Raw genomic sequence first — 23,150 nt, 5'->3', positions numbered from 1 at the left:
TGGCCAGCCCTGCTCCAGCCCTGTCCCAGACCCCTCCCAGGACAGGAAGGAGCAGAGCAAGGCAGAGAAGACACCCACCCCCGCCAGGCAGTGGGTGAGATCCTGTCCTTACCCACTGCCTCTCTCCTCTCTTCACTTTTCCTCCCTCTGTGCTTCACTCACTCATTAATTCACTTGCTCACTCATTTTCTTGCTCATTCATTCACTCACTCACTTATTCATTTAGTCATTCACTTATTCATTTTCTCATTCATTCACTCATTTACTCCCTCACTCATTCACTTACCAATTCACTCACTCATTCACTCCTTTGCTCACTCATTCCTTCACTTGTTCATTCATTCACTTGTTAATTCACTAACTCCCTCATTCATTCACACCTCATTCATTCACTTGCTCATTCACTCACTTATTCATTTACTCACTTATTCACTCATTCACTCATTTGCTCCCTCACTCATCCACTTGCTAATTCACTCACTCATTCACTACTTTGCTCACTCATTCCTTCACTTGTTCATTCATTCACTCACTCATTCATTTACTCATTCACCCATTCACTCGTTTGCTCCCTCATTCATTCACTTGCTTGTTTGTTCACTCATTCATTCATTCCTTCATTTGCCTCCTTGCTCATTCACCCATTCAATCACTCATTTATTCATTTACCCACTCATTCCTTTGCTCATTCATTCATGCTTTCACTCACTTATTCAGTCACTCATTCGTTTCCTCATTTGCCCCCTTTTTCATTCATTCACTTCCTTGCTGATTTCTCCATTCACTCACTCACTAATTCACCCACTCATTCAGCCCTTTACTCACTCATTCCCTTATTCATTTAACCATTCATTCACTTACTCACTTATATGTTTTTTAGAGATGAAGTCTTGTTATGTTACCCAGGCTCTTTTCGAACTCCTGGGCTCAAATGACCCTCCTGCCTCAGTTTCAGTTACTGGTTTAATCACTCCTTCATTCACTGGCTCATTCATTCACTTCTTGCTCATTCACTCACTCTCTTGCTCACTCATGCATTCCCTTACCTGCCCACTTGCTCACACATTCACTCATTCATTCACTAAACACATACCACTTGCCTGCCCCATAGCCAGACTAGAGGTGCATTCGATCTGGCCCTATCCAATCTGTGGTGTCAACAGGCAGGCCGATGGGATGCTACTGAGGATGGGGGACCCTCTGCAGACGCTGACCGCCCCCTTATTCCCACCCAGACACAGACGAGTGCTCTGTCGGCCACCCCTGTGGGCAAGGCACATGCACCAATGTCATTGGAGGCTTCGAATGTGCCTGTGCTGACGGCTTTGAGCCTGGCCCCATGATGACCTGCGAGGGTACGACTCTGCTTGCCCAGGACCTGGGCCATGAGATGGAGATGCCTGGGGGAGGGCATGGGGGTCCCACCAGCAGCCCCCACCCAGCTGGCACCTCCACTGGCCTCCCCAGACATCGACGAATGCTCCCTGAACCCGCTGCTCTGTGCCTTCCGCTGCCACAATACTGAAGGCTCCTACCTGTGCACCTGCCCAGCCGGCTACACCCTGCGGGAGGACGGGGCCATGTGTCGAGGTAGGCCTGACCAACATGGTGAAACCCCGTCTGTACCAAAAATACAAAATTAGCTGGGCGTGGTGGCGCACGCCTGTAATCCCAGCTACTTGGGAGGCTGAGAGACAGGATAATCGCTTGAACCTGGGAGGCGGAGGTTGCAGTGAGCCGAGATCATGCCACTGCACTCCAGCCTGGGCAACAAGAGCAAAACTGCACCTCAAAAAAATAAAATAAAATAAAATAAAAAATAAAAAAAAATCCTGCAATGCACACAGAACAGCCGCCCACCACAAAGAACTTTCCTATCCCAAATGTTCATAGTGTCAAGGGTGGGAGACCCTGGTCTGGGACTCAGTGTCTCTGGGGCTGTTTCAGGGTCCGTGTTCCAGGGGCCATGAGCAGACTCACAGACCCTGACATGGGCAGGGGATGCAAGCTTTGGGGGACAATTCCTGATTCCCTCAGCTTCTTGGAGGCTGGGGCTGGGCAGGAGCTGGGGGCTCCCTTCCTGGGAGGGATGGACACCTGGCAGAGCCTGCAGGGAACTCACTCAGGTCCCACCAGGACTGACGTAGGGTGGAATCCAGGTCCCTACCCCAGGCCATGGGGTGCCTGGCCTTGGCTGACCATCTGTCCCTGGTCATCCGAAGATGTGGACGAGTGTGCAGATGGTCATCAGGACTGCCACGCCCGGGGCATGGAGTGCAAGAACCTCATCGGTACCTTCGCGTGTGTCTGTCCCCCAGGCATGCGGCCCCTGCCTGGCTCCAGGGAGGGCTGCACAGGTATGGGGGCACTGGAGCTTCAGGGGTGCAGGGAACCCCTTGTGGAAGGGAGAGGTCAAAGCAAGAGGGTCGGACTGGGCACAGTGACTCATACCTGTCATCCCAGCACTTTGGGAGGCTGAGGTGAGAGGATCGCTTGAGCCCAGGAATTTGAGACTTCAATGAACGGGAGGGACAGGCAGTGGGGGGGACAGGAGGTGGGAGGGACAGGCAGTGGGAGGGACAGGTAGTGGAGGGGACAGGCAGTGGGAGGACGGTGCCGCTGCACTCCGGCCTGGACGACAGAGTGAGATCCCATCTCCAAAAACAATAAAAATGAAAATAAGGCCGGGCACGGTGGCTCACGTAATCCTAGTACTTTGGGAGACCAAGGCGGGTGGATCATCTGAGGTTAGGAGTTTGAGACCAGGCTGTCCAACACGGCAAAACTCCATCTCTACTAAAAATACAAAAAAAAAAAAAAAAAAAAAAATAGCTGGGCGTGGTGGCAGGCACCTGTAATCCCAGCTACTTGGGAAGCTGAGGCAGAAGAATTGCTTGAACCCGGGAGGTGGAGGTTGCAGTGACCCAAGATCAGGAAATTGCACTCCAGCCTGGGGAATGAAGTGAGACTCTGTCTCAAAAAATAATAATAATAAAAATAAAAATAAAAATAAAATAAAAATAAGCAAGAGGGCCTGGGCAGATCCAAAGGGGCCCTTTGGGGCTGTGGGAGAGGCTGGCTGCCTGTGGCCTCCCCGTCCACCTGCATCACCCCTCCCATCTCAGATGACAATGAATGCCGTGCTCAGCCTGACCTCTGTGTCAATGGCCGCTGTGTCAACACCGCGGGCAGCTTCCGGTGCGACTGTGATGAGGGATTCCAGCCCAGCCCCACCCTTACTGAGTGCCATGGTGAGTGCAGCTGGACAGGCACAGTGGATGCAACCACCTACCATGTGGTGCCCACTGCCTGTCCCCCCCACTGCCTGTCTCCCCCACTGCCTGTCCCCCCCACTGCCTGTCCCCTCCACTGCCTGTCCCCTCCACTGCCTGCCCCCTCCACTGCCTGTCCCCTCCACTGCCTGTCTCCCCCACTGCCTGTCCCCTCCACTGCCTGTCCCTCCACTGCCTGTCCCCCCCACTGCCTGTCCCCCCCACTGCCTGTCCCCTCCACTGCCTGTCCCCTCCACTGCCTGCCCCCTCCACTGCCTGTCCCCTCCACTGCCTGTCCCCCCCACTGCCTGCCCCCTTCACTGCCTGTCCCCCCCACTGCCTGTCCCCTCCACTGCCTGCCCCCCCCACTGCCTGTCCCCTCCACTGCCTGTCCCCTCCACTGCCTGTCCCCTCCACTGCCTGCCCCCTTCACTGCCTGTCCCCCCCACTGCCTGCCCCCTTCACTGCCTGTCCCCCCCACTGCCTGCCCCCTTCACTGCCTGTCCCCCCCACTGCCTGCCCCCTCCACTGCCTGTCCCTCCCACTGCCTGTCCCCCCGACTGCCTGCCCCCTTCACTGCCTGTCCCCCCACTGCCTGTCCCCTCCACTGCCTGTCCCCCCCACTGCCTGTCCCTTCCACTGCCTGCCCCCTTCACTGCCTGCCCCCTTCACTGCCTGTTCTCCCCACTGCCTGCCCCCTTCACTGCCTGTCCCCTCCACTGCCTGTTCCCCCCACTGCCTGCCCCCTTCACTGCCTGTCCCTCCCACTGCCTGTCCCCCCCACTGCCTGCCCCCTTCACTGCCTGTTCCCCCCACTGCCTGCCCCCTTCACTGCCTGTCCCTCCCATTGCCTGTCCCCTCCACTGCCTGTCCCCCCCACTGCCTGTCCCTTCCACTGCCTGTTCCCCCCACTGCCTGCCCCCTTCACTGCCTGTCCCTCCCACTGCCTATTCCCTCCACTGCCTGTTCCCCCCACTGCCTGTCCCCTTCACTGCCTGTCCCTCCCACTGCCTGTCCCCTCCACTACCTGTCCCTCCCATTGCCTGTCCCCTCCACTGCCTGTGCCTCCCACTGCCTGCCCATCCCACTGCCTGTCCCCTCCACTGCCTGCGCCTCCGACTGCCTGCCCCTCCTACTGCCTGTCCCTCCCACTGCCTGTCCCTCCCACTGCCTGTCCCCCCACTGCCTGTCCCTCCCACTGCCTGGGAGCTCTCCAAGGCAGGGACGGGGCCTGGGGCACAGACGGGCAACCCAGGGGGTTGCTGAGCTAATCCGGACACACATGTCCAGTGCTCCCCTGCTGCCCCTCTTCCCTCTGTCCCTTCTGTTAAATCTTGGAGGAGCAGGATGCCCCCTCCATGCTTCCTCCAACCTCACTGGCGCCACACCCTGGAACCAACCTTCCCCAGATCTCCCACTTCCGGGGAGCTAACCCTAGCCGGTGACCCACTAGTGCCATCTGTCCTGTGTATCCAGCTCCCTCCTGGACACCCCTATCCCCAACATCCCCAAAATACAGCTTGCCCCAAAGCAAGCTCAGTCTTTGCCCCCAAACCAGCCTCCTGGAGTGACTGTTGTCTTTCCCGTTGTTCTCCGTAGACATCCGGCAGGGGCCCTGCTTTGCCGAGGTGCTGCAGACCACGTGCCAGTCTCTGTCCAGCAGCAGTGAGGCTGTCACCAGGGCTGAGTGCTGCTGTGGGGGTGGCCGGGGCTGGGGGCCCCGCTGCGAGCTCTGTCCCCTGCCTGGCACCTCAGCCTACAGAAAGCTGTGCCCCCATGGCTCAGGCTACACTGCTGAGGGCCGAGGTGGGTGCCCATGCCCTCGGGACCCCCAGGGAGGCAAGAAACGGGGGAGTTTGCTCAAGGTCATGTGTCTGTACTGCAGCAGGTGCTAGAATGTGTGAGCCATACTGTGTGTGTGTGTGTGTGTGTGTATGTGTGTGTGTCTTTGTGCTAGCAGATATGAGAACCAGTACATGTGCCCCATATGCGTGGAAGAACTCGGGGGGTTGAGGGAGCAGGTGTGTGAGCCAGTGTGTGTGTGTGTGTGTGTGTGTGTGTGTTCTGAGACAGAGTCTCGCTTTGTCACCCAGGCTGGAGTGCAGTGGTGCAATCTCAGCTCACTGCAACCTCTGCCTCCCAGTGGCATACCTGTCATCCCAGCACTTTGGGAGGCTGAAGCGGGAGGATTGCTTAAGCCCAGGAATTTGAGGCTGCAATGAGCTAAGATAGTGCCACTGCACTCCAGCCTGGGTGACAGAGCAAGACCTCGCCTCCAAAAACAATTTAAAAAATAGGCCGGGCACGGTGGCTCACGCTTGTAATCCCGCACTTTGGGAGGCTGAGGCGGGCGGATCACCTGAGGTCAGGAGTTTGAGACCACCCTGGTCAACATGGTAAAATCTCATCTCTACTAAAAATACAAAAAATTAGCTGGACATGGTGGCGTGTGTATGTAATCCCAGCTACTCGGGAGGCTGAGGCAGGAGAATCCATTCAATCCGGGAGGCAGAGATTGCAGTGAGACGAAATCACGCCATTGCACTCCAGCCTGGGCAACAGAGAAACTCTGTCTCAAAAAAATAAATAAATAAAAATAAAAAGCAAGAGGGCCTTGACAGACCCAAAGGACCCCTTTGGGGCCGTGGGAGAGGCTGGCTGTCCCATGGCCAGTAAAGATGAGGTTTTGCCATGCTGGCCAGGCTGGTCTCGAACTCCTTGGCTCAAGTGATCCACCCACCTCAGCCTCCCAAAATGCTGGGATTACAGGCGTGAGCCACTGCACCCGGCCCAGTGTGTGTTCCTTGTGAGTGAGAGCTCGTTCCGGACTTCATGGGAGCCAGTGTGTGTCTGTGTGTGTCAGCTGGGTGAGAAGTATACACTGTGTTCATCTGTGAAGTAGAAGGCAGTGAGAGGGAGCCAGCGGCCTGTGTGTTGTGGACTTGGGTGAGTGTACAAGGGCAGGTATGTGAGTGTCTGCGTGTGAGCGAGCATAAGGACATCAACGTGTCTCATTGAGTGTGTCACTGAGAGTAAGATGGGTTATCCATGTGACCAGCAGTGACATCAATAGGACTGGGGAGGGCCGGGTGCAGTGGCTCACGCCTGTAATCCCAGCACTTTGGGAGGCTGAGGCGGGCAGATCATGAGGTCAGGAGATTGAGCCCATCCTGGCTAACACGGTGAAACCATGTCTCTATTAAAAACACAAAAAATTAGCCGGGCGTGGTGGCGGGCGCCTGTAATCCCAGCTACTCGGGAGGCTGAGGCAGGAGAATGGCGTGAACCCGGGAGGCGGAGCTTGCAGTGAGCAGAGATCGCGCCACTGCACTCCAGCCAGGGCGACAGAGCAAGACTCTGTCTCAAAAAAAAAAAAAAGTAGGACTGGGGAGGAAATGGCTTTTTGGGGGTGTGGCTGGGGGGAGACTCGGGAGTCCCTGAGTGTGGGCGTGTGTTCCCGTGTTTCTGCAGGAGCATCTAGGTGTGTGGCTGGTGTGTCATGTTGCACTGTGTGTCTCTGTTGTGCATGTTGGTGCACTGAGGAGGTGTCGCTGTTGAGGTTGGGGAGGGGTGGGTGTGTGTCCCCCTCCCTGGAAGCTTCATGGGCGTGTCCAGTGGGCTCAGGTGTCATCCACAGCCTGAGGATGGGGTCCACGTGGGCTGGGGTGCAGTGGCCTGTGTGGAAGGGAGGCTGGACTTTCCTTTGAGGAGACAGCTGCTGGGCGAGAGAAGGAGACATGCCTCGGTGGCCCGAGGCAGCCAGCCAGCCCCATTTGCACCCTGCTTTTTCCCAGATGTGGATGAATGCCGTATGCTTGCTCACCTGTGTGCTCATGGGGAGTGCATCAACAGCCTCGGCTCCTTCCGCTGCCACTGTCAGGCCGGGTACACACCGGATGCTACTGCTACTACCTGCCTGGGTGAGCCCAGCCCTCTGCACCTGCACCCTTGGCCCAGCCCAGCCACCTCCTGCACAGCCCCTGAGCACAACTTCCCTGAGACTTTCCAGTTTGCAATGTTAGGCTTTCATTTACAAAGTGGTGCCCGAACCATACAGACAACTGAGGGCCAGGTGTGATGGCTCGCTACTGTAATCCCAGTATTTTGGGAGGTCGAGGTGGGAGGATCACTTGAGACCAGGAGTTCCATAGCAACATAGCAAGACCCCATCGCTAAAAAAATTAGCCAGGAATGGTGGCCTGTAGTCCCACATGCGCCTGTAGCCCCAGCTACTTGGGAGGCTACTTGAGCTCAGGAGTCTGACGCTGCAGTGAGCTATGATTGCGCCACTGCAGTCCAGCCTGGGTGACAGAGTGAGACCCTGTCTCTTAAAAAATGAAAAAGAAAAGAAAAGAAAGAAAAAAAAAACAGGCCAGGCATAGTAGCTCATGCTTGTAATCCCAGCACTTTGGGAGGCCAAGGTAGGCACATCATTTGAAGCCAGGATTTCAGGACCAGCCTGGCCAAGATGGTGAAACCCCATCTCTGCTAAAAATACAAAAATTAGCTGCACGTGCTGGTGCATGCCTATAATCCCAGCTATGCGGGAGGCTGAGGCAGGAGAATCGTTTGAACCCGGGAAGTGGAGGTTGTAATGAGCTGAGATCATGCCACTACAGTTTAGTCTGGACAACAGAGTGAGACTCTGTCAAGAAAGAAAGAGAGAAAGAAAGAGAAGGAAGGAAGGAAGGGAGGGAGGGAGGGAGGGAAGGAAGGAAGAGAGAGAAAGAAACAAAGAAAGAGAAAGGGGAGAAAGAGAAAAAAGAGAAGAAAGAGAGAGAGAGAAAGAAAGAAAGAAAGAGACAGAAAAAGAAAGAAAGAGAGAGAGAGAAAGAAAGAGAGAAAGGGAGAGGAAGGAAGGGAAGGAAGCCCAAGTGAGGTGGCTCACGCCTGTAATGCTGGAACACTTTGGGAGGCTGAGGCAGAAGGATCACTTGAGGCCAGGAGTTTGAGACCAGCCTGGCCAACATCGTGAAACCGTCTCTACTAAAAAAAAGAAAAAAGAAAAGAGAAAAAAAATTAGCCAGTTTGTATGTGCCTGTAATCCCAGCTGCTTGGGAGGCTGAGGCAGGAGAATTGTTTGAACCTGGGAGGTGGAGGGTGCAGTGAGCCGAGATTGCGCCATTGCATTCCAGCCTGGGTGATGAAGCGAGACTCCGTCTCAAGAAAGAAAGAGAGAAACAGAAGGAAGGAAGGAAAGGAGGGAGGGAGGATCCTTTCCTTCTCCCACCCCCACCCCCTTTGGGCCATTTTCCTGCTGTTATTTCTTCCTTTTATTTTGCACATCCTGATATTTTTCAGTTCCGTTTTGTAGCAAGTGTACATCTAAGTCAGCGGGAAGAAAACTCCAGCCCGAGGGTCAAGTCTGGCCCTGCATTTGTTCTTGTCAATAAAGTTTTATTAGCACACAGCCATGCACATTTGTCTGCTTACCCTCAATGGCTGCTTTGCTAGTACAAAGGCCACATGGAGTAGTTGTGTCTGAGATGGTGTGGCCTGCAAAACCAAATGTATTTCCCATCTGGCTTTTTGCAGAAAAAAGTGTTAATTCCTGTGTAAGTCCACAGATTTTAGATGGTCGGGGTCTGGGTGGAGACCTCAGTTCCTGAACACCCCCAGGGAATGTCTGTCTAACCCTGCCCCACCACACCACGCTGTCCTTCCCTAGATGTGGATGAGTGCAGCCAGATCCCCAAGCCATGTACCTTCCTCTGCAAAAACACGAAGGGCAGTTTCCTGTGCAGCTGTCCCCGAGGCTACCTGCTGGAGGAGGATGGCAGGACCTGCAAAGGTGATGTCCTTTCAACTCTCCCCCACTCCCGCCACTGCATGCAGTCTAGGGCCCCAAAGGGATGGCCAAGACATGTCCCCTGCAATCGCACCCCCTCCCATCTGCATGGAGTCAAGCACCATCTCCGGGGTCTTTCTCTTGTCACCCCTCTGCCTGGAGGTGGCAAGGGCAGCCCCTGGGAAGTCCCTAACCCCCCACTGGGCCCTGCCCTGAGCCTGCTGGACCATCCGTGCTGCAGACCTGGACGAATGCACCTCCCGGCAGCACAACTGTCAGTTCCTCTGTGTCAACACTGTGGGCGCCTTCACCTGCCGCTGTCCGCCCGGCTTCACCCAGCGCCACCAGGCCTGCTTCGGTGAGTGACCCTTGCCCCTCACCGGGAGGTGACGCACGACCCCAGCATTAGTTATTTTGCTCACCAAAAAAGTATCAAGTTGGCTGGGCGCAATGGCTCACGCCTGTAATCCCAGCACTTTGGAAAGCTGAAGCGGGTGGATCATCTGAGGTCAGGAGTTTAAGACAAGCCTGGCCAACCTGGTGAAAACCCGTCTCTACTAAAAATACAAAAAAATTAGCCTGGCATGGTGGCAGGTGCCTGTAATCCCAGCAACTCGAGAGGCTGAGGCAGGAGAATCGCTTGAACTCAGGAGGCAGAGGTTGCAGTGAGCTGAGATCACGACACTGCATTCCAGCCTAGGCAACAAGAGCGAAACTCTGTCTCAAAAAAATAGCATCAAGCACCCAGTGTGTACTGGACATTGGGGACATGGGGGTGATCAGAACAAAGTCGTTACTTCCTCAGTGCTCGCTTCCTGGAGGCATCTAGAACCTCCTTCCTCTCCTTTGGGAGGAGAGAGGCCCTCTGGCCTTGGCTTATGGCATCTTGCCTTCCCCCTGACAAGTCCCTGCTGGATCTCCCTCCCAGAGCCTCCCCAGAGCACTCCTGAAATCCCAGGTCTCACATAGTCCCAAGAGGAAATCAGTTCAACAGCTAAAGCCACAAGAGCATCTGCTACCATCATTGTTTCTTAGTGTCTTGTGGCCCCCAGGGAACACAATCTTCCCCAAAGGCAGAGCCTAGTCAAGGGTGGCCCCATTCACACTCCCACTAATCTGCCCAGACAGCACCTACTGTGTTCCAGGCAGTGCTCCAGACCAAAGGATGGCAGACTCCAGGCTGCCAGCTAAGCCCGGCCCCCTGCTTGCTTTTGTTAATAAAGTTTTATTGACACACAGCCAAGCCCGCTTGCTTACAATCACCTGTGGCTGCTTTTGCACTATATTGGCAGAGAAGAGTCTTGGGACAGAGCCTGTTACAGAAACAGAAATGGTTTGTCGGGCCCTGTTATAGACCCTGGGGGTATAGCAACAAAATAAAAGACAGGGCTCTTCCATCATGGAACTTTCCTTCTAGCACAGAATCAGACTAGAAGCAGACATAATAAGAAATTAACAGAATGGTGTGGCTGGGTGTGGTAGCTCATGCCCGTAATCCCATCACTTTGGGAGGCTGAGGCTGGCAGATCACTTGAGGCCAGGAATTCGAGACCAGCCTGGCCAACATGACAAAACCCCGTTTCTACTAAAAATACAAAAATTAGCCAGGTGTGGTGGTGGCGTCTGTAATCCCAACTACTTGGGAGGCTGAGGCAAGAGAATCACTTGAACCTGGGAGGTGGAGGTTGCAGTGAGCCGAGATCATGCCACTGCACTCCAGCCTGGGGGACACAGCAAGACTCTGTCTCGAAAACAAACAAACAAACAAAAAATTAACAGAATAGTGTGTTCAAAGGTGATGTGTGTCATGAAGAAAGAAAAAGTAAAAGCAGGAGTTCAGGAAAGAAGGAGAGGGCGACAGGGTTGTTTTGGAGGGTGGGGAGAGGTTTGGTGGTGGTGGTTTTTGGTTATGTTGTCTGTTTGTTTGTTTGTTGTAGAGATGGCGTCTTGCTCTGTCACCCAGGTTGGAATACAGCAATGTGATCACAGCTCACTGAAACCTCAAATTCCTGGGCTCAAGCAATTCTCTCACTTCAGCTTCCCTAGTACTTGGGACTACAGGCTCACCACATCTGGGTTTTTTGTTTTTGTTTTTGTTTTTTGTTTCTTAGAGATGGAGTCTCTTAATGACTCTGTTGCCCGGGCTGGAGTACAGTGGCTATTCACAAATGTGATCATAGCACACTGAAGCCTCAAACTCCTGGTGTCAAGTGATCCTCCCACCTCAGCCTCCTGAGAGGGCTTCAGTTTTAAGAGAGGGATCAGGTGAAGTGTCACCAAAAGAGAACATTTGGCTGGGCATTGTGGCTCACGCCTGTAATCCCAGCACTTTGGGAGGATGGCTTAGGGTCAGGTGTTCAAGACCAGCCCAGGCAACATGTCAAGACTCCGTCTCTACAAAAAATACAAAATTAACTGGAGGTGGTGACTCCTGCCTGTAATCTTAGCTACTCAGGAGGCTGAGATGGGAGGATCTCTTGAATCCAGGAGGTTGAGGCTGCAGTGAGCAGTGTTCATACAACTGCAGTCCAGCCTAGTGGACAGAGCAAGACGCTTTCTCAAAAAAAAAAAAAAAAAAAAAAGACAGAGAGAGAGAACAAAGACTCTCGAAACAAGAGGCATTTCTGTTTTTCTGCAACATTAAAGTTTGTGGCCGGGCATAATGGCTCACACCTGTAATCCCAGCATTTTGGGAGGCTGAGGCAGGAGGATTGCTTCAGCTCGGGAGTTTGAGACCAGCCTGGGCAACACAGTGAGACCCCATCTCTATTTAAAAAAAAAAGGTAAGGTTTTCACTGGATGTGTGAGCAGCTGCATGGACCAGGGCCGTGCATTACATGGGTACCATCCGTGGAGCAAGCTCACACGTGACTGCTTCTCTCACTAGAAACGAGTTTAAATTCTCAGCCAGGCAGGTGGTGGTGGTGTGAGGCTCAACTTGATCAAAAGTCAAACTTTTTTGCAAAGGGCTCAAGAGGAGTAAATATTTTCAGCTTTGTAGTTGAGATGGTCTCTGTCGCCATGATTGGACTCTGCCATGGTAGCATCAAAGCAGCGGGAGAGATATGTAAATGAAAGACCGTGTCTGTGTGCCAATAAAACTTTATTGATACAACAGACAGTGGCTTGGATTTTGTCTCAGGGTGTTCCTGTTTGCTGATGACTAAACTATTAATAGAAGAGCAAACTCACATGACCACAGTAGGCCAGCCTGACACTTGGTTTGCTTTGCTAGATGTAAGGGAAAGAAACTGTGGGTGGTGGCAGACATTTCTGTTTTTAATTTTTGAGATGGAGTCTTGCTCTGTCGCCCAGGCTGGAGATTGCAATGGTGCAATCTCAGCTCACTGCAATCTCACCTCCCAGGTTCAAGCGATCCTCCTGTCTCAGCTTCCCAAGTAGCTAGGACTACAGGTGTGCGCCACCACGCCCAGCTAATTTTTGTGTTTTTTGTAGAGACAGGGTTTTGCCATGTTGCCCGGGCTGGTCTTAAACTCCTGGGCTCAAGCAGTCTGCCCACCTCGGCCTTCCGAAGTGCTGGGATTGCAGGCATGAGCCACGGTGCCTGGCTGTGCCAGACATTTCTTCTGGCCAGAGTCTAGAGCTATTCTCTGTGGCCCCTCAAGTGACAGCTCAGGCAGCTGCAGGGGCCACTCCTACTTAGAAGCTGCATGTTCCCATGTCTGTTGTTCCCAAGAGATATTCACTTTTCGTTTGCTTGTTTTTGTTTTTTGAGACAGAGTCTCACTCTGTCGCCCAGGCTGGAGTGCAGGGGCATGATCGTGGCTCACTGCAACCTCCGCCTCCTGGATTCAAACGATTCTCCCACCTCAGCCTCCCAAGTAGCTGGGATTACAGGCATGCAGCACCACATCCAGCTAATTTTTGTATCTTTAGTAGAGACGGGGTTTCACTATGTTGGCCAGGCTGGTCTTGAACTCCCAGCCTCAGGTGATCCGCCCGCCTCAGCCTCCCAAAGTGCTAGGATTACAGGCGTGAGCCACTGTGCCCGACCCTGAGACAGACTCTACATCTCCATAGATATATGCTTAGTGTCAAGAATCTCTGTACTCAAGGAAGCCAAAAGCAGAATTTTCCACCAGGAATTTGTTGTTCATTCCTCAAAATCCCAGTTCAAATGCAATATACCAGCCATGGGCTCCTACCATTGTAGCAATGCTCTCTGGCCATTGTAGCAATGCCCTCCTACCATCGTACCAATGCCCTCCTACCATCGTAGCAACCTGGCCATTTTAGCCAGCTCAGGCTGCCATAACAAAATACCAGAGACTGCAAGCGTGGGACTTAGCAAATTCAAATCCAAAAACTGGGCCGGGCACAGTGGTTTGCACCTGTAATCCCAGCACTTTGGGAGGCTGAGTTGGAAGGATCTCTTGTGCCCAGGAGTTTGAGACCAGCCTGGGCAACATAGTGGACAACGTAGTCCCCACTAAAAATACAAAAATTAGCCAGGCATGGTCTTGTGCACCTGTAGTTCCAACTAGCCAGGAGGCTGAGGTGGGAGGCTCACCTGAGCCCAGGAGGCGGAGGTTGCAGTGAGCTGAGATTGTGCCACTTCACTTCAGCCCAGGAGACAGAATGAGATCCTATCTAAAAAAAACAAAATTAACAGTTCGTTAAATGAAGCAGAGCAAAGCCACACCAAGTGAAGATGTGGTGGCCATTTAAAATTATGCAAATAAGAATAGTAAGAAAAAAATATATATGTTTGTGTATATATATATTTTTAAGATGGAATCTCACTCTGTCAGTCACCCAGACTGGAGTGCAGTGGCACAATCTCGGCTCATCGCAACCTCCGCCTCCCGGGTTCAAGTGATTCTCCTGCCTCAGCCTCCAGAGTAGCTGGGACTACAGGCGTGTACCACCACACCTGGCTAAATTGTTTTGTATTTTTAGTAGAGATGGGGCTTCACCACGTTGGTCAGGCTGGTCTCGAACTCCTGACTTCAGATGATCCACTCCCTAGGCCTCCCAAAGCACTGGGATTACAGGCATGAGCCACTGTACCCAGCCCCCAAGAATAGTAAGAATATTTAAAGACATAGAAAGATGATCACAGACTTTTCAGTTTAAAACAATAGCTTATACACACACACACACACGGACAACCCATACACTGGGTGGCTTAAACTACAGAGATTTATTTTTTTTCAGTTCTGGAAGCCGGGCAGTTCAAGATCAAGGTGGCAGCATGGCTGGTTCTGTGAGGGCTCTCTTCTTGGTTTGCAGACAGCCGCCTTCTTGCTGTGTCCTCACTTGGCAGAGACAGAGCAAGCTTTCTGGTGTCTCTTATAAGGGCACTATTCTCATCATAAAAGCCCTATCCTCATGACCTTATCTAACCCTGATCACCTCCCAAAGACCTAATCTCCAAATACCAGCCCACTTGGGGTTAGGGCTTCAACATCGGATTTTGGAGAGACACAAACATTCAATCCATGGCACTGACTGACCTCACACTACTGTCAGGTTTCCATGAGAACAAAACTCAACAGGCAACCCTATGTCATTTTTCCATGGGAGAAGGAAAAGAGGCTTTGTTTATCTTTTACTCTTTTACCAGGCACTGCCCTAAGCCTTTTACATGATTAGGTGAATTTAATTCTCTCTCGCACACACACAAAAATGCAATGAGGTAGACATTATCATCTCCATGTTACAGCTGAGGAAATAGAGGCACAGAGAGGGTAGGTAAGTTGCCCAAGGACACACAGCTTCGAGGCGGTGGAGATGAGATTCTTTATGTGCAGGATCTCAAACATTGGTGCCTATTCTGTGAGTCAGGAACTGTTACAGATCTCATTTCAGAGTGGGAAACAGGCACAGAGATGGTGAGCAACTTGCCTGAAGCCACACATTGGTGGCACTGGCATTGTGTCACCTGACACGAGTTCCTTAACCAGCAGGCAACCCTGCCCGATCTCTCTCCTCTGCAGACAATGATGAGTGCTCAGCCCAGCCTGGCCTATGTGGTGCCCGCGGGCACTGCCACAACACCCCGGGCAGCTTCCGCTGTGAATGCCACCAAGGTTTCACCCTAGACAGCTCAGGCCATGGCTGTGAAGGTACAGCCCAGCTTTGGCTGGGGTCTAGTGTTTGGGGGTGTTGGTCCTGAGAGCCGTCTGGTAAACCCTCTCTCCCTCTCTCTATGTCTCAGATGTTAATGAATGTGATGGGCCCCACCGCTGCCAGCACGGCTGTCAGAACCAGCTAGGGGGCTACCGCTGCGGCTGCCCCCAGGGTTTCACCCAGCACTCCCAGTGGGCCCAGTGTGTGGGTGAGTGGAAAGGGCTGGGAAGAAGCTGGGCCCTCCACCAGAATCTGCTCAGAGCAGGCGACTAACAGACACCACCCTGCAAGATGTTGTGACAAGCACAATTATCTAAAGATTGAACAGGCCAGCCGAGAAGGTAGTGAGTTGCCCACTGCTGGGGAGTCAAGGTGCAGCAGAATAAGCATGGAAAAGTGTCTGAGTTCATTCCTTAGGGCATGGTGGCCTGGAGGACTCAGTTGAGAAAGATTCTGAGACCTAAAGTCTGCAGTTCTGTGATCACAGGGAAAGAGTGCTGTGATTGATTAGTGAAGTCTGCCATGAGTGTGATTACTGATGTCTGCTATGGATGCTGCAAGGAGCGATGGAGGTGTGCATGCTATGTCATTGCCATAGCTGTTGCAAAGGCCCTCCATTTGGGGGGCTAGCCTTCTGCCCCCCAACCTTCCTCCATCTTCTGGCTGCTCCAGGACCTCCTAGCAGTCTCTTTCACTGCTCTCTTCATTCCTCCACTACAGTGCAGCTTTCACCCTCTACCATTTTCGGGCCCACTTGCTCTCTCCTGAGACCTCTCCTCGGCCTCCATCCTCTACCTCCACTGCTCTGGGCACCACAGTCTGCCCCTTCAGGCTCCTGGACACTCTCTCCTGTGGCCTTTGTGATGCGGCTATCCCTGCTCTCCCACTGCCTCCCAGGCACTGCCTTCTCTGCCCCCTCCTTTTGTCTCTCACGATGGGTCTTTAGCTAAGTTCTTCTCAGACTTCTGACATCACATGACATGACCCCACCCCCCAGGCAAGGTGTTTGTCCCCTGGGGATCTTGGGGATCCCACAGACCATCGGCCTTTGCTGGCAACTCTTCCTCAACTTGTCTCCTCCTCCCTGTACTGACTCATTCATTCTTTCCCCAACTGTTTGCCAAGGACCTGCCTTTCACTAGGCCCTGAGCTCAGATGCAGAAGTGAGCTGAAAAACCATTTCTGCCTTGAGTTTTTCAGTCCAGCAAAGGAAACAGGGATTGATTAGACCCCTAACTAGGTTCTCAACAGACGACCATTTTACCCCCTATGATACATTTTGAAGTGTCTGGGAGACATTTTTGATCATCACAATTGGGATCCACCATGGTAGTTCACTCTTGCGGGATATTGAGGTAGGAGGATGATTTGAGGCCAGGAGTTCAAGACCAGCCTAGGCAACATAGCAAGACCCCCATCTCTACAAAAAGTTAAAAGATTAGCTAGGCATGTTGGTGCACACCTGTAGTCCCAGCTACTCGGGAGGCTGAGGCAGGAGGATCCCTTGAGCCCAGGAGGTCAAGGCTGCAGTGCACTATGGTTGCACCACTGCACTCCAGCCTGGGCAATAGAGTGAGACTCCCAACTCTAAACAGACAATTGGAGGCAGATGGGTTTTCCTGGTGTCAAGCAGGTGGAGACCAGGGATGCTGCTCAATGTCCCACAGTGCAAGGAGGGCTCCTCCCTAGAGAATGATCTGGCCCCAAGTGTCAATAGCGCTGAGGGTGAGAAAGCTTGTTCTAGATCATCCCACACTTTGGGGTTTAGGGGACGTGTTGAGAGATGCTGTGAAGGAGAATCACAGGGTTTGGGGCAGCGGGGCTATGGGGCCGATCTAGTCTCAGGGCTCACTGCCAGCTTGCTGGAGACTTTGACATTGGACTTGGGCTCTGAACATAGAGCATTCCAGGTGGAGGGCTCTGGGGGTGTGAAGGCTGCACTGCCCCACCTCTGCGTCCTCCCTCTCCTCCTCCTTTCCTCCCACAGATGAGAATGAGTGTGCCCTGTCGCCCCCCACCTGCGGGAGTGCCTCCTGTCGCAACACTCTTGGTGGCTTCCGCTGCGTCTGCCCCTCTGGCTTTGACTTTGATCAGGCCCTCAGGGGCTGCCAGGATGTGGATGAGTGCGCCGGACGGCATGGCCCCTGTAGCTACAGCTGTGCCAACACACCTGGTGGCTTCCTGTGCGGCTGTCCTCAAGGCTACTTCCGGGCTGGGCAAGGGTGAGAGGCTGGAGTGGGGCAAGCAGACTCCATGCCCTGCAAGTATCCATGCATGCACCCATACACACACAGACACACACACACACGGGGCTTTGTGTATGCCAAGAATTTACCAGAAGAGCTCCTTCAGCCTGTGCATGCAGGCATTTGCCCACATATGCACAGAGTCCTGGACACGCAGAGGTACAGTGGCACCTGTATCTATTCACACACATCCTCACACCACTAACATGTAGTTGTCCACATGGCACACACCCACACCAGCATGCGTGGGCACCCTTGTGCATTTACAGATCCCAGCATGCACGTGTGTGTGTGTGTGTGTGTGTGTGTGTGTGTGCATGTCCCAGTGTGCACTCAGGCTCATGCATGCCCACATCCCTGGGGGCACTGTGCCATTGCTACATCCTGGTTTGCACAGGTGAGGAAGCACACGTCAGCCATCTGCGAGTGCTCACACTATACACACACCCCCGGGCACACTCAGGGAGATTCACACATTCCTACGCGCACACATGTGCCTGCATGAGTTATTCCCCATGTGAACACACAGGTTGGCATATGCACACGCCCCGGGTATGCTCATGTCCATTCATCCATCCCAGCCTGTGCACGTCCTCTCACTCCTGTGTTCACACCTATGCCCAAGTGAACTAAGGGACACACATGCACACCCTTATGTGGTGCACACACACTCATGCACACGGAGCCACACCAGCACATGCTCAGAGGCACATGTGTGCTTGGGCATTTGCAGCATGACTCAGAACGGAGTATAGGGGTGGAGCAGTGTGGCTGGGGAGGTCCCATCAGCCTGCCTCTGAAACCCCTCCACCCTGCCCATCCTGGCCCAGGCACTGTGTCTCCGGCCTGGGCTTCAGCCCCGGACCCCAGGACACCCCAGACAAAGAGGAGCTGCTCTCGTCTGAAGCCTGCTACGAATGCAAGATCAATGGCCTCTCCCCTCGGGACCGGCCACGACGCAGTGCCCACAGGGACCATCAGGTGACATGGGTGCTGCACTAGGCAGGGGTGGCCAGGGAACGGGTGAGTGTGGGAAAGAGGTTGTGGACCCGACTTAGTCATGTCAGCTCCCCCAAGAAGGAGCACCAGGCTCCACATCCCAGCAGGTTCTCCATGTCATGGTGCCGGCTTAGGGCCTTCTTGTGCTTTCTCAGCCCTGGGATTTTTCTTGGGGGTCTCTGGGGGACACATCTCCGGAACACTCTACCTCACCCCTGGTGACAAGTCAAGCGTCTTCCATACAGACCCTGGCCGGGCTGTGATGGTTTGTATGGATCCCTTTTATAAAGGTACTTGGATGCGGGGAAATACCTGGACCCCTCCAACCCTGCCTGCACCCTGGAATCTGTCACCCCCTCACCTCCTGGTTGGTGAAGGCCTCCCTTGGGACCCTTTTGGGATTTAGTTCCAATGGGGCCCTAAGTGGCCTCTGTACCACAGCTCTGCCCATCTCAACTCTTCTGTGCATCCCTCTGGGCTGTTCTCACAAACTCTTCGGCCAAGTTAAGCCCAAGCCCCTTCCCTGTCTGAGCCTTGGGGAGGTAAGTCTTTTCTCTGGGGACCCCAGCAGAGGCTCCCCTTAGGAGCCCCAGGGCCCCAACCTGACATACCCACTCAGCATCTGCCCTGTACCCCTCTTGTGCCTGAGGTGCTCCTGGAGTTCCTGAACCTGCCTTGTCTCTAGGAATCTCAGGGATCTTCAACACACCACTCAGTAGCAGTAGGGCAGGCCTATGGCTCCATCCCTCCTTCTCTCTCGGGCCACCCCATCAAGGTGTGCAGAGAGGGCAGTTTTGCCACAGATGCCAGCTGCTTGCCCCTCAACTGAAGAGTCCCTGACTACGGGTCAGTCCTGCAGCCATCACCCAAGGGATCTGAAAGCCAAAAATGTATTAAACACCTGCTGTATGCAGATATCACTCCAAGTGCTCTCTGTTCACAGCCTCTCAATGTTCATGACAACCCTGGGAGGTGTAGATGCCACTATTTTTTTTTCTTTTTTTTTTGAGACGGAGTCTCGCTCTTGTTGCCCAGGCTGGAGTGCAATGGCGCGATCTCGGCTGACCGCAATCTCTGTCTCTCGGCTTCAGGCGATTCTCCTGCCTCAGCCTCGCGAGTAGCTGGGATTACAGGTGTGCACCACCACGCCCAGCTAATTTTGTATTTTTAGTAGAGACGGGGTTTCTCCATGTTGGTCAGGCTGGTCTTGAACTCCTGACCTCAGGTGATCTGCCCGCCTCAGCCTCCCAAAGTGCTGGGATTACAGGCATGAGCCACTGCACCCGGCCTAGATGCCACTATTATCCCTATTTTACAGATGGAGGAACCTCGGAGAGGTTAGGGCACATGCCCAAGTTACAGAACTTGAACGTGGTGGTTTAGAGATTCCATGGCTATGGCACATCAACTTCTCTTTACAAGCAGCCTTGGCATCCATGGCCAGCCATCCTGGGCCCCTCTGTCTTCCGAAGCCATCACTTTACATTGTTTCCCAAACAATTATCACTGAGCATAGAAACCATTACCCCAAACTCACCCCCACTGCAAACATTTAGGTCGAAGCTTCTTCACTCCACAGATTTTACTGAATACCACTGCTGGGCACTGTAATGGAGCAACAGTGAACAACAACAACAAAAACACCTGCCCTCGTGAGGCTGATATTCTAAAAGGGAGACACACAAGAAATCAACATGTAAAACAGAAATCAACATGTAAAACAGATCATCTTTTATAACACATGACGAATATGATACATGATAAGTGCTATGGGGAAAAACAAAGTGAGACATGGGATAGGGTTATTGGGCTTGAGAGGCTTTCCATATTAGATAAAATGTGAGTGTATTACTTTGTATTACTGAAAGGCCCTTTTTCCCCTCTAGTTATTTTTTCCCCCTTGCTAGGAAAAATTGTGGATATATATATTATCCCATAGTTACTGATATTTTCTGTAAACTTCATAAGGGTAGAGCTGTGTCTGTAGGATTTACTACTGTATTGGTACCCCTTGGTCCTCAATAAGAGTGAGTGAGTGGTTGTCAGGGTCCCAGGGCAGAAGTAGATCAAGACAGAGAAGGGCTAATTTTTGTATTTTTAGTAGAGATGGGGTTTCGCCATGTTGGCCAGGCTGGTCTCAAACTCCTGGCCTCAAGTGATCAGCTCACCTCAGACTCCCAGAGTGCTGGGATTACAGGTGTGAGCCACTGTGCCCAGCCAAGGCCAGGATTTTGAGACCAACCCAGGTAACATAGTGAGACCTCCTCCACCTACAAAAAGTAAAAATATTAGCCAGCTGTGGTGCCATGTGCCTGTAGTCCCAGCTACTTGGGAGGCTGAGGCGGGAGGATTGCTTGAACCCAGGAGTTCAAAGCGGCAGTGAGCTGTGATCACACCTCCGCACTCCAGCCTGGGTGACAGACAGACCCTGTCTCAAAAATAGGGCTTTATTGTGCCTTTGCCTGCAATACCCACTGACTGCCAGCAGGGGTCGGTAAGAGCATAAGTCTTAACAACATTCCGTGGGAAGAAGGCCTGAGATCTCCAGAACTGAGGGGCTGGGGAACAGGAATAACTTTCACCTGAATGCAACAGCCAAACACTCCGTCGGCATGTAAACGAGGCCAAACCAACACAGTGCGCCCCAAAACAAAGGCAAAGAAAACACAGATGACCTTCTGTGGGGTTGGATACGTCACCCAGCCCTGGGGTAGCCTGCCATTGAGGCTCGCTGTCTTATTCAGGGCCCTGTCCAGCTGCCAAGACCAGGAAGGCACTTCAGAGGAGCTTAAATAAAGAAGGGTTTGTCGTTGGCACACAGGGGGCTCTCAAAGAGGGCCAGATGCGGGAAGCACAGCGGAAGCTATCAGGCGGCTCTTCTGTCTGGTCCTTTACGCTCTCCTCTCCGGCCCTGCTTGGCATCCCGTTTCTCTCACTGTCAGCTCTGGCATTCTTTTAGGGGCTGGCTTCTGCTGAAAGGCCCTTGTTCCTAACACCAGCCATCCCAAGACATTTCTGAGTGACCTTAGGGCTCTGGGTCGCAATGTCATCTGAATAATCCCCTGGCTGCTGGGTCTCTGAGAGCAAATCTTTGATTCCTTTGGCCCAGGCTGGCAGGGGTCTGAGCAACGTCCCTCAGCTGAGACTAGGGGTCTGTAGTGTGTAACTGTGGCCGTCTCCCTGCCTCTCTCAGAAGCAGCCTCAGCCTTATGCCACTGAGTCTACAGATCCAGCTGACCTTGAGGATGAAGAACCAGACTTGAGATGCCAAAGGAAGCAGTATTTTCCTCCACTTAATTTTTTTATTGATTTATTATTTATTTATTTATTTATTTATTTATTTATTTATTGAGACAAGGTCTCACTCTGTCACCCAGGCTGGAATGCAGTGGCGCAATCATAGCTCACTGCAGCCTTGAACTCCTGGGCTCAAGCAATCCTCCCGCCTCAATCCCCCAAGTAGCTGAGACCACAGGCACATGTACCACCATGCCCACCCAGCTAATTTTTGTACTTTCTTTGTAGAGATGGTGTTTACCATGTTGCCCAGGCTGGTCTCAAACTCCTGGTCTCAAGTGATCCACCCACTTCAGCTTCCCAAAGTGCTGGGAGTACAGGCATGAGCCACCGTGCTCACCCTATTTATTGATTTTTTTTTTTTTTTTTTGAGATGGAATCTTGCTCTGTCGCCCAGGCTGGAGTGCAGCAGCACGATCTCCACTCACTGCAAGCTCCGACTCCTGGGTTCACGCCATTCTCCTGGCTCAGCCTCCAGAGTAGCTGGGACTACAGGCACCTGCCACTATGCCTGGCTAATTTTTTTTTTTTAATTTTTAGTAGAGACGGGGTTTCACCATGTTAGCCAGGATGGTCTCAATCTCCTGACCTCGTGATCCACCTGCCTGAGCCTCCCAAAGTGCTGGGATTACAGGCGTGAGCCACTGCGCCCAGCCTATTTATTGATTTTTAAAATCAATTTGTTTCCTTTTTTTGGGGGAGCAGGGTCTCACTCTGTCACCCAGGCTAGAATGCAGCAGTGCAATCATAGCTCACTGCAGCTTGAACTCCCAGGCTCAAGGGATCCTCCCACCTCAGCCTCCCTAGTAGCTGGGACTACAGGTGTGCAACACCACACCTGGTTAATTTCTTGTATTTTTAGTAGAGACAGGGTTTCACCATGTTACTCAGGCTGGTCTCGAACTCCTGGGCTCAAGCAATCTGTCCACCTTGGCCCTCAGCCAACTTCATGTTTTTTGTAGCACATTTGTCACTTTTACATTTTCCATTTATTTGTTTACTATCTGCTTTGCTTTCCTAGAAGGTAAACTCCCTGAGGGGAAGGATTTTTATCTGCTCATTGCTGAATCCCCAGTGCCTCAAAGATTGCCAGGAATTCAGTAGGTGCCTAATAAACATATATATTTTTTTGAGACAGGGTCTCAGTCTGTTACCCAGACTGGAGTGCAGAGGTGTGATCACAGCTCACGCTGCTTCGAACTCCTGGGACCTCCCACATCAGCCTCCTAAGTAGCTGGGACTACAGGTGCACACCAGCACTAATATTTTCACTTTTTGTGGGTGGATGAGGTCTCACTATGTTGCCCATGCTGGCCTCGAAATCCTGGCCTTGGCCAGGCACGATGGCTCACGCCTGTAATCCCAGCACTTTGGGAGGCCAAGGTGAGCGGATCACTTGAGGCCAGGAGTTTGAGACCAGCCTGGCCAACATAGTGAAACCCTGTCTCTACGGAA

The 23,150-nt window shown here is 52.7% G+C and overlaps 1 protein-coding gene across 15 annotated transcripts in view; it reads left to right on the top strand.

Moving 5' to 3' along the window:
• Positions 1–23,150, top strand: part of FBN3 (fibrillin 3) — an 86,470-nt gene that overhangs the window by 61,421 nt on the left and 1,899 nt on the right. For 6 of the 15 annotated variants that reach the window (XM_054539530.2, XM_054539524.2, XM_054539527.2 and 3 more), the window contains 12 exons: positions 1,236–1,355; positions 1,468–1,590; positions 2,160–2,357; positions 3,126–3,251; positions 4,872–5,078; positions 7,067–7,192; positions 8,941–9,063; positions 9,302–9,418; positions 15,021–15,149; positions 15,242–15,361; positions 17,141–17,375; positions 18,230–18,380. In XM_054539530.2, coding sequence (XP_054395505.2) covers positions 1,236–1,355; positions 1,468–1,590; positions 2,160–2,357; positions 3,126–3,251; positions 4,872–5,078; positions 7,067–7,192; positions 8,941–9,063; positions 9,302–9,418; positions 15,021–15,149; positions 15,242–15,361; positions 17,141–17,375; positions 18,230–18,380 — 1,775 coding nt within the window. Of the gene's footprint in view, positions 1–1,235; positions 1,356–1,467; positions 1,591–2,159; positions 2,358–3,125; positions 3,252–4,871; positions 5,079–7,066; positions 7,193–8,940; positions 9,064–9,301; positions 9,419–10,184; positions 10,914–12,061; positions 12,269–15,020; positions 15,150–15,241; positions 15,362–17,140; positions 17,376–18,229; positions 18,381–22,833; positions 22,942–23,150 lie in introns of those variants that run through there. The other 9 variants (XM_063719892.1, XM_054539525.2, XM_054539526.2 and 6 more) reach the window with 7 other exon arrangements.

The sequence above is a fragment of the Pongo abelii genome, chromosome 20, assembly GCF_028885655.2.
Source record: "Pongo abelii isolate AG06213 chromosome 20, NHGRI_mPonAbe1-v2.0_pri, whole genome shotgun sequence".
NCBI lineage: Eukaryota > Metazoa > Chordata > Mammalia > Primates > Hominidae > Pongo > Pongo abelii.
This window is presented reverse-complemented; position numbering and strand designations above follow the sequence as displayed.